Below are 16,054 nucleotides of genomic sequence, written 5' to 3' on the forward strand. Positions count from 1 at the left end.
GTATGATTAGGGGTGGCTCACAGGCTACCTGAGACCTCTGGCTGAAGAAATCAGGGTGGACAAGACGCTGTAGCTGCTGGTACCTATTCTGGAGCTTCGCTGTGTCCACTCCGAAGGCACGGTTGCTGTAAGGAAATTGGGAGATAAAATTCATGCCTGAAAACATTTTTGTATTTTTATACTGTGGGCCTGGTTCCTGTTCTCATGGGGGAAGATGCAATAAACATGTAGAGAGAGAGATAACCTTATAAAGTGGTAGGTGCTGTGAAAGAGAAAAGGGTCAAAAAAATTAAAAAAAAAAAAAAAAAAAAAAGGAAAGAAAAGGGGCGCCTGGGTGGCTCGGTCGGTTAAGCGGCTGACTTTGGCTTAGGTCATGATCTCGCGGTCCGTGAGTTTGAGTCCCACGTCAGGCTCTGTGCTGACAGCTCAGAGCCTGGAGCCTGTTTCAGATTCTGTGTCTCCCTCTCTCTGACCCTCCCCCGTTCATGCTCTGTCTCTCTCTGTCTCAAAAATAAATAAACGTTAAAAAAATTAAAAAAAAAAAAAAGAAAGAGAAAAAGGTCAGAGAAAGGGGTAGATGTGGTGGACAAAGAGATGACATTTGAGCTGAGACCTGAATAATGATGAAAAATAATCAGGGGTGCCTGGTTGGCACAGTTAGGCGACACACTCTTGGTCATTATCTCAGGGTTCATGAGTTTGAGCCCTGTGTTCTGGAAAATGCTTGGGATCCTCTCTCTCTGCCCAGCCCAACCCCACCACATAAATAAATACACTTAAAAAAAAATAATCAAAGATGAGAGGAAAAAGTCATGCAGAGGGAGAGGGAACATGCAAAGGCCCTGAGGTGCGAACGAGATGGGCGTGTTCCAAGAACTTAAAGGATAGTGTTACTGCAGCCCATCATAAGTATGCAGTGACTGGCAGGGGCAGATCCCAGAGTTAAGGGGACCATTTCGAATCCCACCCGATCTTTTGAGAGGCCAGGTCCCTTCATCTTAGTCTCCCACTTTATTTTAACCCAGTCCCTTTCACTTTCTATTCGTGGAGTCTGCCCTGTCATAATAGTTTGGCTCGGTCCAAACTTCACCTCTCTCCAAGCTCCTCGACCATTGGAGGAAAACAGGAAAAAGTCATTTCTCAGCCTCTCTCCTTCCAAATCTCCCTTCTCCCTCAGACTCAGACCACAACGTTCAGTTTTTCGGTGCTTTTACACCCTATTTTGTTTGTTTTTCTTACTAGATTATCCATTTATTATAAAGGGATGTAACTCAGGAGCAGTCAGATGGAAGAGATGCGTAGGTGGAAAGTTCCGGGGAGCTCCCAAGCCCTCTAGGCGCACTATTCTCCCAACATCTCCATGTGTTCACAAACCTGGAAGCTCATTTACTCCCTTATTTTGCATAACACCTCAGTACCCCTTTCTGAAAATCCTCACTCCAACTTTAACCATTTTGACCCTGTCCTTCAAGTCTGCTTTCTCTGGCACTCCAGTACATTTCCCTCAGGCCCCGCCCCTCAGCTTTCCTTCTCAGGTCCCAACCCTCCCTCCACTGAAGCCTCCTTCAATTCCCCCAGAATTCCATCCCCGCCCTTCCAGTCCTCCCTCCATTCTGGTCTCTATCGATCAAAAGCCTATCCTTAGGCCCACCCCTCAATTTCCTCTCTCACCGGCCCCAATCCCACCCTCCCAGTCCCCGCCCCCAGTTCTCTAGGGCTCCGCCCATCGACCTAACGGGTCCCGCCTTCTCCTTCCCAAGCATGATCGGCCCTCCACGCTAGTTCGCCAGTCCCGGATGTGTCTCTCGCCCGGCGCATTTCCTGAAACCGCCTTCCGTACCAGTCCATGAGGCTGAAGTAATCTCGAGTGAGGTCAGGTGGCTGCAGCGCGCGGCACTGTGGGCAGAAGAACCCGTCTCCCCGCTTGGGGACCCCTGGGCCGCCGCAGTTCCAACACTGGGGGGAATTGTTTCCGGCCAGAGACGCAGCATTGCAGCCTAGAGGTCTCCGCCCGCGGACCCCTGCGGGCCACAGCCCCCACACCCGGAGCAAGGCGCCGGTCCTTGCGCCCCACATCTGGCCGCGGCCTGTCTCGCCACGGTCACCTGTAGGGGGAAACCGTGAGCTAGGGCCCAACCAGACTTCTGCTGCTGATTGGCTGGGCAGCTAAGGGGGCGGGATAACCCGGGGGAACCTGGATTCTGGGAATCCCGCTCCTCATATTAAACTACAACTCCCAGAAAGCATTGAGGCTACGCGTAGACGACCACATCGGCTGCTTTTCATTGGTCTGGCGGCGGCGGAGGGCTGTTTTGATTGGCTGAGGGTGGAGTTCGTATGTGCTTGTTTAGCGCCACAGTGCTGGCTGCGGCTGCTGTGAGTTGTGTGGCTGCAGGTGGGCTCACGCGGTGAGTCATAGCGGGGAACTTTCTCTTGGGTGTTTGGGGGGTTCGATTCCCGTTCTTGGGAGCTTGATGCGAGCTGAATCTCCCGAATTTTCACTTTGGTTTTTGAGCTTGGTTTGGGGGAGGAGAGGAACGCGTGGGCGACTGTCTTCCTTCGTAGATGAACTTCGAGGTGAAGTTCACTTCCCCTGTTACTTACAAGCTGAAACTGGCCCAGACGTGCATGGTAAGAAAGAACAAAGTTGTGTTCTTCAAAATCAGAGGGAAGTTGCTTTGTAAAGAGTTATATACATGTTAGTAATTACTACCATATTTTAGATTCAATTTCGAAAAAAAAACCTATTGAGAACTCACTCTTAGCTGCTAGGCGCTGCAGGAACTGGAAACACACTGACCTGTGTAAGAGGATGCCCTGCGAGTGTCCATAAGTAAGTGTGTGGGATGGCTTGGCGAGGAGAGGGTAGGAGGGCACCAGTCCACCTTGGGGTTCAGTTTCTCTATTTGGAAAAAAAAATGTGTTACACTTGTAAACCCTTTTCCGGTTGTCTGATTCTTTGGGACTGGAATTCTGTTCTCCCAATTATCAAGCATTGCTGGGGGAGGAACGTTCATGTGTCATCTCATTTAATCCTCAAGATCTATCTACTCCAGATTTGTTTGCCTCTAACCTTTCCATATACTTCCTCCTCATGGCTGAGAGTAATGTGTTTTCCGTTTGGTGGACCCTTACCAATAAGCAAGGATAGCAGCCACTACTTGACACAGTCTTTTCCCAGTTTTCAGGGTGGAGAAGTCTCGCTCAAAAAGCTGAAAGAGGTTGCAACCTTGACCGAGGTAGTATTAGAGCTGGCGTACTCAGCTCTGGCATCACCTTACTGGTGTGGCTTAAGAAGAAGTCATCAGGATCTTTGTATTTGGAAAGCTATATAAATGTCAGTGTGAGTAATGTTTACTATGTTCTCCTGGAGGAATACCTGAGTATGGATATCTGGGGAGAAGAGAGAATGCCCCTCTCCCCTCTTTATAAAAATCACATTAGGGATTTAAAGTTAAGAATTGACTTTACTATAATTTCTGTTATTAAACTGTCCATCAAGTTAATTCTAAACAAGGGTGGGAACCTCTTATGGTTTCGGCAGAATTTTGTTGGGCTGGAAGGCCATTTAGGATGCTGAAAAGATGAGCATAGTAATTTAGCATCACAAAGTGCTAGGTGGAGTTGTTTAGAGCAGTCTTCTTTGTGTTCTGTCTCATTAAGTAGCCTGGCCCTTAGTTAGGAGTCAAGGAATCTAGAATGAACAAACAGGATGTGGTCTGCACAGTCTTGGGGCAGGTTTGGGGGAGGAGGGGCATTAGTGACATTTTACATAAATGGTCACCTCTTGAGTGGTGCGGTGAGTTAGTATATAGTTTCTCTTTAATCATCTTCTACTCCAATCCACACTAACATTCCCTTTCTTTCTTGTTCCAAAACATGAAATTTAAGTGTAGGGTTGATTGTATTAGTGAATACCTTTTAGGTTTCATTTCTAATTAAAAAAAAAAAAAATTAAAAAATTAGATGAATGTAAGCTGCTATCAGTCTTCCCTCCCACCCCCAACTTAGTTAATTGCTTTTAGCTTATTTATAACCTTAAAATAATTTTTTTCTTTCTTTTCCCTGTGGTTTGTGGCTGCCCTACAAAACACTGATCTGGTGAAAGTGATCTGATGGCAACCTCAGCCCACAAGAACTATAGATCTATTTAGATCTATATTTTTGAAATATTTAATTTTTTTAAAAAGTTGATTGATTTTGAGAGAGAGAAAGAGAGTGTGCACTCATGTGTGGAGGGGGAGGGGTGGAGAGAGAGAGAGAGAGGGAGAGAGAGAGCCTAGCAGACTCTTCTATGTCAGCACAGAGCCCAATGTGGGGCTCCATCTCACAAACCGTGAGATCATGACCTAACCCGAAATCAGGGGTCGGATGCTCAACTGACTAAGCCACGCAGGCTTCCCATAGACTGTTAGAATTTTAACTCTTGCTGAACATGCATGCTCCGGATTTTTTTTTTTTTTTCTGATGTAAATATGCCCGTCCTTCACTCTTGACCTTCAAGTCTTGTTCCTTGAAACTTATCTTATTATTGGCCACTTATTTTTGAGGTCGTAATGTCTCGGGAGACGGATGTGGAGGGTCAGCCGCCCCATGGCAGTGGTGCCTGTTCACAGTCCCAAGGCAGCTTCTCGCAGTCTCAAGGCATCTCCTCCCAGACACATGGCTCCTCCTCACACTCGCAGGGCACGTCCAGCTCTTCCACCAACACAGCACCCACATCCAGCCAGTCCTCTCATTCCAGCTCGGGGACTCTGAGCTCCTTAGACACGGTGTCCACCCAGGAACTCTGTTCAATTCCCGAGGACCAAGAACCGGAGGAGCCTGTCCCTGCCCCTTGGGCTCGATTGTGGGCTCTTCAGGATGGATTCACCAATCTTGGTAAGACCCTTGGTTATATTGTGTAATATTTTAGTTGTAGAGAGTTGTAACAGAAAGCTTAAGACCGTCTGGAATGATTCCGGAGTTGGAAGGTGATGAAAGTTGGAACCAAGAAAGCAGTTTTGGGGGAGTTTACTGACTCTCACTTGCTGTGGATCCCCCTTCATTTATTCTTTCAACAGGTGTTATTGGGCATCTGTAATGTTCTGTCTGTCTGAGGAGAGCAGTGGACCCTTTCCCAAGAAAAATGCTGATTCATTCAAACTTGCAAACAGTTTTGGACTCATCACAGAAACTTCACCACTTAACCCCTCTGTGGCAGCTTTAGAACATCCTTCTTACAGTTTCAGAATATGTAAGGCTGTTTGTTGACTGTTACTTGATTTTATCTCAAAATAGTCAACCCTGCAGTTTAAATACATTCATCCTCTCTGACACTTCCTGATTCCAGTAGGAAGGCCTTGCTATGTGTGTGTTTGAAATAGCATTTTAATATTAAAAGTGAATGATTAATGTATTATTTGTACCTTATCACTCTTTATTTCATGTCCAACTTTGATGACCTGAAAAAGAAACAGTAGAAAATGGAGAAATAATATAGGAATGTTTATAGGTACAACTTTAAATTGAGAAGTAAGTATCTGAAGCTATTTTGTACTCATTTTAAGCCATAGTTTTAAGATAGGGGTGGGGCTGATGTATGGTAGGTGGGAAATAGAGATAAGGGGAGAAAGGGTGAGTGGGCTGCATCACTTTTATTTATTTACTTACTATTTATTTATTTTTAATTAATTACTTACATTTTTTTTTTTGAATTTACATCCAAGTTAGTTAGCATGTAGTGCAACAATGATTTCAGGAGTAGATTCCTTAATGCCCCTTATGCATTTAGCCCATTCCCCCCCTCCCCCACAACCCCTCCTGAAACCCTTTGTTTACTCTCTATATTTAAGAGTCCCTTATGTTTTGTCCCCCTCCCTGTTTTTATATTCTTTTTGCTTCCCTTCTGCATGTTCATCTGTTTTGTATCTTTAATTCCTCATATGAGTGAAGGCATATGATATTTGTCTTTTTCTGGCTAATTTCGTTTAGCACAATACCTTCTAGTTCCATCCATGTAGTTGCAAATGTCCATCACTTTTAAAAGTGAGATTACATATATCTGAGGATCCTGGTAGGGTGAACAGCATAAAGTATATGATGCTCCATAAGGAGCTATCATAATTAGTTATTGATTCACACCTGTTTTCTTCTAAATGTTTTAGATGTTTAGACCTTACCCTGATCCATTTTGAGTTGCTTTTTGTTTATGGTATGAGGCAGAGGTCCACATTTATTCTTTTGCATGTGAGTATCCTAGTTGTTTGAGTACATCCTTTTTTCAAATTTTATTTTGTTTATTTATTTTGAGAGAGAGGGAGAGAGAGGGTGGGGTAGGGGTAGAGAGAACAGGGGAGAGAATTCCAAGCAGGCTCCACACTGTCAGCACAGAGCCTGACATGGGGCTCAAATTCATGAACCGTGAGATAATGACCTGAGCCAAGATCAAGAATCAGTTGCCCAACCGACTGAGCCACTCAGGCACCCCGTGTTTGAGCACTTTCTTGAAGAGACTATTTTTCTTCTGTTGAATGGTCTTGGCACCCTTGTCAAAAATTATTTGGCCATAAATCCGAGGGTCTATTTCTGGACTTTTCAATAACATTTTATTGATCTATGTCTATTCTTTTTTTTTTTTTTTAATTTTTTTAATGTTTACTTATTTTTGAGACAGAGCATGAGCGGGGGGGGGGGGGGGGGGGGGGGGGGGGGGGGGGGGGGGGGAGAGGGAGAGAGAGAGAGACACAGAATCTGAAGCATGCTCCAGGCTCTGAGCTGTCAGCACAGAGCCTGACATGGGGCTTAGAACTCATGAACCATGAGATCATGACCTGAGCTGAAGTTGGATGCTTAACCGACTGAGCCACCCAGATGCCCCTGGTCTATGTCTATCCTTTTATGCAAGTACCACAAAAATCTTGATTACTGTTGCTTTGTAGTAAGTTGTGAAATCCAGAGTGTGAGCCCTGATTTGTTCCTCTTTTTCAAGATTGTTTTGACTATTCTGGGTCCCTTACATTTCCATATGAATTTTAGAACAAAGTTGACACTTCCTGCAAAGAAGGCAGCTTAGATTTTGATAGGGATTACATTGAATCTATAGATTAATTTGGGGATTATTGACATCTAATATTAAGTCTTCCAATCCATGGACATGGGATGTTTTTCCATTTATTTAGGTATTCTTTAATTTCTTTCTGTGATGTTTTATAGTTTTCAGTATACAAGTCTTGTACTTAAAAAAAGAAAGCATTCCTAAGTATTTTTAATGTTGGTTATTATATTATTATTATTATTATTATTATGATTATGATTATGATTATTATTACTAAAGTGAGCTCTGTGCCCAATGTGGGGCTTGAACTCATGGCCCTGAGATCGAGAGTTGCATGCTCTACTGATTGAGCCAGTAGGCACTGGTGTTTACTTATTTTTATTGTGGGAAAATAGATACAACAAAAAGTTTTGTCACTGTAACCATTAAGTATACAATTTAGTGGCATTAAGTACATTCACAAAATGTTCAACTATCACCATTATCTATTTATAAAATTGTTCCTCTAGGGGCGCCTGGGTGGTTCAGTCGGTTAAGTGTCTGACTTCAGCTCAGGTCATGATCTCAACATCTGTGATTTCGAGCCCTGCGTTGGGCTCTGTGCTGACAGCTCGGAGCCTGGAGCCTGCTTCAGATTCTGTTTCCCTCTCTCTCTGCCCCTCCCCTGCTCATGCTTTGTCTGTCTCACTCTGAAAAATGAATAAATGTTAAAAAAAATTTTTTTTAATTGTTCCTCTCGTATTTGTCCTCTTCCTCTCCCCTCCCCTCCCCAAACTTTACATATAATTGACATGTAACTGTGTAAATTTAAGGTGTACAATGTGTCAATTTGATGTAGTTACAAATTGGAAAATGATTACCACCATAGTGTTTACTAACATTTCCATCACATCCCATAATTACCATTTCTTTTTTGTGGTGAGAACATTTAAGATCTATGCTCTTAGCAGCTTTCAAGTATATAATGTAATATTATTAACTGTAATCACCATGCTGTACATTAGATCCCCAGAACTTATTCATCTTATACTTGGAAGTGTGTACTCTATAATGAGTATCTCCCCATTTCCCCTACTCTCCAGTCCCTGGTAACCACCACTCTTGTTTATATGCGTTTAGGTTTTTTATTTTTATTTATTTACTTTAAAATTTTTTTTAGTGTTTATTTTTGAGAGGGAGAGACCCATAGAGCGTGAGCAGGAGATAGGCAGAGAGAGAGGGAGACACAGAATCGGAAGCAGGTTCCAGGCTCTGAGCTGTCAGCACAGAACCCGATGTAGGGCTTGAACTCACGAATCTTCAAGCTGTGAGATCATGACCTGAGCCGAAGTCAGCTGCTCAACCAACTGAGCCACCCAGGTGCCCCGAGTTTAGGTGTTTTAGATTCTACATATAAGACACTTAAGTGAGATTATACAGTGTTTGTCTTTCTTTGACTTATTTCACTTACAATGCCTTCAAAGTCCATCCATGTTGTTGTAAATGGCAAGATTTCATACTTTTTTAATGGCTAAATAATGTTCCATTGTGTGTATTTGTGTGTGGGTATATACACACTTAACCGACTGAGCCACCTGGGTGCCCCCCCCTTGACTGATTTTTATAGATATACAGTAAAACCTTGGTATGCGAGCCTAACTCATTCTGGAAACACGCTTGTGATCCACAGCACTCATATATCAAAGCAAATTTCAAGAGCCATTGGCTCAGTTGTTATCGTGACATTTGGCGTTACATACTACTCATACACATACTACTCTTGCAAGACATCACTTGTTTATCAAGTTAAAATTTATTAGAAACGTTTGCTCGTCTTGTGGAACACTCACAGAACAAGTTACATGCAATCCAAGGTTTTGCCGTACTTAATTTTACTGCTTTTGTGCTTTTTACTTTTCTTACTTTGCCTGTGGTCTGCTTATGACCTTTCCTTTCTACTCAAAGTCCCTTTTAACATTTCTTGGGGGTGGTTTAATGGTCATGTATTCCTTTAACTTTTGTTCGAGAAACAATCTGTTCTATTCTGAATCCTAGACTTGTTAGAGTATTCTTTGCTGCAGGTTTTCTTGTTTCAGCACTTTGAATATGTCATGTCATTCCCCTCTGGCCTGTTAGGTTTCTGGTGAAAAATCAGCTGTTAGCCATATAGGTTTCCCTTGTATGTAACTTTTCTTCTCTCTTACTGCTTTTAAAATTCTCTGGTTATCACTACTTCTTGTCCTTTTTTTTCTTTTTTTAACGTTTATTTACTCATTTTGAGAGAGAAAGAGCTTGTGTGTGCAAGTGGGTGATGGGCAGAGAGAGAGGGAGAGAGAGAGAATCTCAAGTGGGTTTTGTAGTGTCAGCTCACAGCTGATACGAGGCTCAATCTCATGTGAACCATGAGATCATGACCTGAGCTGAAATTAAGAGTCGAATTCTTAACCTACTGAGCCATCCATGTGCCCGCTACTTTTTGTCCTTATAATTGCTGTGTCTTGGGGGGCGCCTGGGTGGCGCAGTCGGTTAAGCGTCCGACTTCGGCCAGGTCACGATCTCGCGGTCCGGGAGTTCGAGCCCCGCGTCAGGCTCTGGGCTGATGGCTCAGAGCCTGGAGCCTGTTTCCGATTCTGTGTCTCCCTCTCTCTCTCTGCCCCTCCCCCGTTCACGCTCTATCTCTCTCTGTCCCAAAAATAAATAAACGTTGAAAAAAAAAATTAAAAAAAAAAAATAATAATTGCTGTGTCTTGGTGAGGAAGTCCTTGGGTTGATTTTGTTGGGGACTCTTTGTGCCTTCTTCATCTGGGTGACTGTTTCCTTCCCCAGATTAGGGAAGTTTTCAGCTGTTAATTTTTCAAATAAATTTTCTCTCTCTTTTTCTCCCTTTTCTCTCTCTTGTCCTTCTGGGATCCTTATAATGTGAATGTTATTACACTTGACGGTCTTGCTGAGTTCCCTAAGTCTTCTTTCATTTATGATGATTATTTTTCTCTCTCCTGTGCAGGTTGATTGCTTTCCATTACACTGTCCTCCAAGTCGTTGATCCATTTTTTTTTTGCTTCCTCTAGTCTATTTATTCCCTCTAGTGTATTTTTAATTTCAGTTATTGAGTTCATCTCTGATTGGATCTTTTCTATATTTTCCATATCTTTGTTAAGGTTCTCATGAGGTCCTCTACTCTTTGATCATTATTTTTATTATTATTATTTTAAGTTTATTAATTTTGAGAGAGTGTGCAAGCGGGGGAAGGACAGAGAGAGAGAGAGGAAGAGAGAGAATCCTAAGCAGGCTCCATGCTGTCAGCACAGAGCCCCGTGTGGGGCGCAAACTCACGAACTGTGAGATCTTGACCTGAGCTGAAATCAAGAGTCAGAGGCTTAACTGACTGAGCCACATGCTGTCAGCACAGAGCCCCGTGTGGGGCGCAAACTCATGAACTGTGAGATCTTGACCTGAGCTGAAATCAAGAGTCAGAGGCTTAACTGACTGAGCCACCCGAGTGCCCCAATCATTACTTTAAATTCTCTATCAAGTATATTACTTATGTTTGTTGCAATTAGCTCTTCTGCTGTGATTTTGTCCTGTTCTTTCATTTGTAAAGTATTCATCTGTCTCCTCATTTTGTTGGACTCACTGTGTATGTTTCTATGTATTAGGAAAGTCAGCTACATCTTCTGCTCTTGAAAGTAATGGCTTTAGGAAGAAGAGGTCATGTAGTGCTCTGCAATGCAGTGTTCCTTGTTCACAGAACCTGAAGCTTCAGGGTGTCTCATATGTGTGTTTCCTGTACCCTACTGTTGCGGTTGAGCTAATTTTTCCTTCATTCCAGTCATCTGTGATGGCTGTCTTTGCCTGTTGTGGGCAGGGACTGGTCCCTGTGTTGTCAGTGGGCCAATTTGAGGCCGCCTAGGGATTCAGTTGAGTCAGACCAGGCGTTTGCCAGAAATGAGGTAGCATCAGGCTGTAGGTCACTTTCCATGTGTTGTCCCCTGAGAATCTTTCAGTGGTGGGTGGGGCCTGTAGTCAGACCAGATGTTTGCTCCCAGCCCACTGCTGAGGCCCTAGTTGGACTGGTGTGTGTGGTTATTATTTTTCCCTCCCCCTAGTGCAGGAGTCACTTTGGAGTGGCGCTGGCCCTTGTCAGGACTACTTGCACACTGCCAGGCTTGTGGCACCACTTTGAACGGGTTCCGGCCTAGGGCCTATTAGAGGGTGGCAGGTCTGCAGGGGGACATGGGTGCATGGTGTAAGCAAAGTGTGTGTAGGTCTGCTGTGGGAGGGGACCTAGAGCCTGGGCCTGGCTGGAGCAGGCGTGTCCACAGAAGAACTTGGGGCAATGTGGTGCTGTTAATAACCTAGGTACCAAGGGTTGGTGCTACACAGGTTCCTGTAGTTGTAGGTGTTTTTGTGTGTAGGCCAAGGAGTGGGGGAGGGAAATGGTGCCTATCAGCTCCTCTGTTCCTGGAGAGAAGTCTCCCAAATATTCCTCCTTCTCCAGTATTTGTTCTGAGATTAGTAAAAGTCCTTCCTGTGTAACCCAGGTACTTTTCACATTGCTACTTCTATGCTGTATCTCTGCAGTGGTCTTTGTTGTGCTGTTTCCTTAAGGGCAAGGACTCAGTTTCCTCTCACCTTCCCAGGGAGACTGCTGATTTTTTAAAGTTCCACGTGTTAATCGCTGCTGATTGTAAGAACTCAAAGCAGTATGTTATAGGGATTCCTCTTCCTCATGCATGCTTCCCAGTGTGAGGGTCTGTTTCTTTCCTTTCTTGGTGCTACGGTGTCCCTACCTCATGGACAGTCCTGCAAGTTTGTTTGACTCCCTTCTGCATCTCTGCCCTTCCTACTCTCATCGGTATGACTTCTTTTCTGCATTTAGTTGCGGAGGGTCTGTTCTGCCAATCTTTGGGCTGCTTTCTGAGTTATTTACACTAATGTGGGTTATCTAGTTGTGTCTGACATGAGGTGAGCTTAGGGGACTCCCACTTCAACAGCTTCCCATGGAAGACTTATGATTAATATTTTAAGGAACCACTAAACTGTTTTCCACAGCAGCTGCACCATTCTATATTCCCACCAGCGGTGTGTGAAGGTTCCAACTTCTCTACATTTTGCCCCAACTTACTATGTGTCTTTTTAATTATAGTCATTCTAGTGTGAAATGATCTCATTGGGCTTTTTAAATTTTATTTTTGTTTCTAAATGTTTGTTTATCTATTTATTTATTTTAGTTTAGCTTCTTTTTTTTTTTAAACTTGTTTTATTATTTTTTTAATTTACATCCAAATTAGTTAGCATATAGTGCAACAATGATTTCAGGAGTAGATTCCTTAGTGCCCCTTACCCATTTAGTCCATCCTCCCTCCCACAACCCCTCCCATAACCGTCAGTTTGTTCTCCATATTTATGAGGCTCTTCTGTTTTGTCCCCCTCCCTGTTTTTATATTATTTTTGTTTCCCTCCCTTATGTTCATGTTTTGTTTCTTAAAGTCCTCATATGAGTGAAGTCATATGATTTTTGTCTTTCTGTGACTAATTTCACTTAGCATAATACCCTCCAGTTCCATCCACATAGTTGCAAATGGCAAGATTTCATTCTTTTTGATTGCCGAGTAATACTCCATTGTATATATATACCACACTTTCTTTATCCATTCATCTATCTTTTGGGCTCTTTCCATACTTTGGCTATTGTTGATAGTGCTGCTGTAAACATGGGGGTGCACGTGTCCCTTCGAAACAGCACACCTGTTTCCCTTGGATAAATGCCTAGTAGTGCAATTGCTGGGTCATAGGGTAGTTCTGTTTTTAGTTTTTTGAGGAACCTCCATACTGTTTTCCAGAGTGACTGCACCAGCTTGCATTCCCAATGTTTGTTTATTTTTGAGAGAGAGAGAGAGGGAGAGAGAGTGTGTGTGTGTGCATGAGCGGGTGAGGGGCAGAGAGAGAGGGAGACAGAGGATCTGAAGTGGGCTCTGCACTGCCATCACAGAGCCTAGTGCGGGGCTTGAACTCACGAACTGTGATCATGACCTGAGCTGAAGTCAGGTACTTAACCGACTGAGCTACCCAGGCACCCCTCATTGTGGTTTTGATTTGCATTTTCCTGATGACTAATGATAATTGAACATTTTCTAGGTATTTGTTGGTTATTTTATATAGTCTTTGGAGAAATTTCTATTCAGAGCCTTTGTTAATTTTTAATTGGATTTTTAATCTTTTTATAGCTGATTTAAAAAAAAAATTTTTTTAACGTTTATTTTTTTTTTAATTTTTTTTTTCTTAAACGTTTATTTATTTATTTATTTATTTTTTTATTTTTTAAATTTTTTTTTTTTTCAACGTTTATTCATTTATTTTTGGGACAGAGAGAGACAGAGCATGAACGGGGGAGGGGCAGAGAGAGAGGGAGACACAGAATCGGAAACAGGCTCCAGGCTCTGAGCCATCAGCCCAGAGCCCGACGCGGGGCTCGAACTCACGGACCGCGAGATCGTGACCTGGCTGAAGTCGGAGGCTTAACCGACTGCGCCACCCAGGCGCCCCTTAAACGTTTATTTTTGAGACAGAGAGAGAGCATGAACAGGGGAGGGTCAGAGAAAGAGGGAGACACAGAATCCGAAACAGGCTCCAGGCTCTGAGCTGTCAGCACAGAGCCCGACGCGGGGCTTGAACTCACAGACCGCGAGATCATGATCTGAGCTGAAGTCGGATGCCCAACCGACTGAGCCACCCAGGCTCCCTGACGTTTATTTATTATTGAGAGACAGACACAGAGCGTGAGCACGGGAAGGGTAGAGAGAGGAGGAGACACAGAATCCAAAACAGGCTCCAGTCTCTGAGCTGTCAGCACAGAGCCCGACGCAGGGCTTGAACTCACAAACTGTGAGATCATGACCTGAACCAAAGTCGGTCACCCAACCAACTGAGCCACCCAGGCGCCCCTTTTTATAGCTGATTTGTAAGTGTTCTTTATATGTTCTAGATATAAATCCCTTATCAGATATATGTTTTGCAAATATTACTTCCATTCTTTGGGTTTCTTTTTTGTTATCTTTTTTTTTAAGTTTGTTTATTTATTTTGAGAGAGAGGGAGAAAAAAAACTTCAAGCAGACTCAGCACTGTCAATGTGGAGCCTTACATGGGGCTTGAACTCACGAACTGAAATCATGACCTGAAACCAAGACCCGGGTGCTCAACTGACTGAGCCTCCCAGGTGCCCTTCTTTTTCGCTTTCTTTTTTTTTCAACGTTTATTTATTTTTGGGACAGAGAGACAGGGCATGAACGGGGGAGGGGCAGAGAGAGAGGGAGACACAGAATCGGAAACAGGCTCCAGGCTCCGAGCCATCAGCCCAGAGCCTGACGCGGGGCTCGAACTCACGGACCGCGAGATCGTGACCTGGCTGAAGTCGGACGCTCAACCGACTGCACCACCCAGGAGCCCCTCTTTTTCGCTTTCTTGATGATGTTCTTTGATACACTAATTTCAACCTTGAATTGTGGCCAATTTCTCTCTTTTGTCACTTGTGCTTTTAGTGTCATAATTAAGAAGGCATTGCTTAACCCAAGATTACAAGGCTTCATTACTATTCTTTCTTCTTTGAGTTTTATAATTATGGTTCCTACTACAGTTAGCCTTTGATTTTGTGTGAGTTGATTTTTGTATATGGTGTGAGGTAAGGTTCTAACTATCGTTTTGAATGTGGATATCTACTTGTCCTAGTACCATTTCTTGAACAGACTATTCTTTTCCCAGTGAACTGTTTTGGCACTCTTTTTCAAAGTTAGTTGACTATAAATGTGGTTTATTTTTGGTCCTTCATTTCTTCCCTATTCATCTGTATGTCTGTCCTTATGCTAGTACCATAACATCTTAATGATGGTAGCTTTGGAGTAAGTTTTGAAATTGCAAAACATTGGTAACTCTTTCAACTTTGTACTTCATTTTCAAGATCATTTTGGATAGTGTGTGTCTTCATATTAACATAAGAATTTTAGTTTCAGGTTGCTAATTTCTGCAAAGAAGGCAGCTGGAATTTTGGCAGGGATTGTGTATGTCAGTAGTATGGGCATTTTGCTATCTTTGCAATAGTATGGCTGATTTATTTATTTATTTATTTAATTAAAACTTTTTTTTTTAATGTTTATTTTTGAGAGAGAGACAGAGTGCAAGCGAGAGAGGCAGAGAGAGAGGGAGACACAGAATCTGAAGCAGGATCCAGGCTCTGAGCTGTCAGCACAGAGTCCAACATGGGGCTCAAGCTCATGAATCTCGAGATCATGACCTGAGGCAAAGTCAATGCTTAACCGACTGAGCCACCTGGGTACCCCATCCATGAACATTTATAAAAGTCTTTCAAATTCTTTCTCAGCAATATTTTATAGTTTTTATAGTATTAGATCTGTACTTCTTTTGTTAAATTTATTCCCAAGTATTTTATTCTTTTTATGCTATCATAAATGTACTTATTAGTATTTTTAAATATACATATGTTTTTTAACTCTACGTCCAACATGGATTTTGAACTCATGATCCCAAATCTAAAGAGTCACATGCTGTACCAACTAAGCCAGTTAGGCACCCCAAAAGGAATTATTTTTAAACTTCATTTTAGGTTAGTTAGTTCATTGCTCGTGAACAAGTGGGGTTTTTTGGGGTTTTTTTTTTTTGTATATTAATCTTGTATTCTGTAATGTTGCTGAATTTGTTAATTAGATCCAATAGTTTTTAGTGGGTTCTTTAGTATTTTCTGCATAAGATTATGTTATCTGTGAATAGAGATAGATTTGCTCCTTCCCTCCTTCCTTCCTTCCTTCTTTTCTTCCTTCCTTCCTTCCTTCCTTCCTTCCTTCCTTCCTTCCTTCCTTCCTTCCTTCCTTCCTTCCTTCCTTCTCTCCTTCCTTCCTTTCAGTGCCCTGGTTTGAATCTCTAGTACAATGAATAAAAAGTAGGGGCACCCGGATAGCTCAGTTGGCTAAGCGTCTGACCCTTGATTTTAGCTCATGTCATGATCTCACAGTTCATGGGATTGAGCC

The 16,054-nt window shown here is 42.9% G+C and overlaps 2 protein-coding genes across 24 annotated transcripts in view; one reads left to right on the forward strand and one right to left on the reverse strand.

The window, feature by feature from the left end:
* Positions 1–2,146, reverse strand: part of HSCB (HscB mitochondrial iron-sulfur cluster cochaperone) — a 32,471-nt gene extending 30,325 nt beyond the window's left edge. For 5 of the 6 annotated variants that reach the window (XR_006707830.1, XM_045459307.1, XM_045459306.1 and 2 more), the window contains exons 1-2: positions 1,841–2,146; positions 29–125 (exon numbers count right to left, since the gene is read on the reverse strand). Coding sequence is in view for 5 of the 6 variants with exons in the window: in XM_045459307.1 (XP_045315263.1) it covers positions 29–125; positions 1,841–2,076 (333 nt within the window). In the remaining variant the exon portion in view is untranslated. The other variant, XM_045459308.1, reaches the window with a different exon arrangement.
* The window catches only part of CHEK2 (checkpoint kinase 2), a 48,431-nt gene continuing 34,473 nt past the window's right edge, over positions 2,097–16,054 (forward strand). For 2 of the 18 annotated variants that reach the window (XM_045459300.1, XM_045459304.1), the window contains exons 1-3: positions 4,770–4,881; positions 5,064–5,236; positions 5,454–5,514. Coding sequence is in view for 15 of the 18 variants with exons in the window: in XM_045459298.1 (XP_045315254.1) it covers positions 2,475–2,631; positions 4,551–4,881 (488 nt within the window). In the remaining 3 variants the exon portion in view is untranslated. Of the gene's footprint in view, positions 2,834–3,181; positions 4,882–5,063; positions 5,237–5,453; positions 5,515–16,054 lie in introns of those variants that run through there. The other 16 variants (XM_045459285.1, XM_045459297.1, XM_045459286.1 and 13 more) reach the window with 15 other exon arrangements.

Source organism: Leopardus geoffroyi, chromosome D3 (assembly GCF_018350155.1).
Source record: "Leopardus geoffroyi isolate Oge1 chromosome D3, O.geoffroyi_Oge1_pat1.0, whole genome shotgun sequence".
Classification (NCBI taxonomy): domain Eukaryota; kingdom Metazoa; phylum Chordata; class Mammalia; order Carnivora; family Felidae; genus Leopardus; species Leopardus geoffroyi.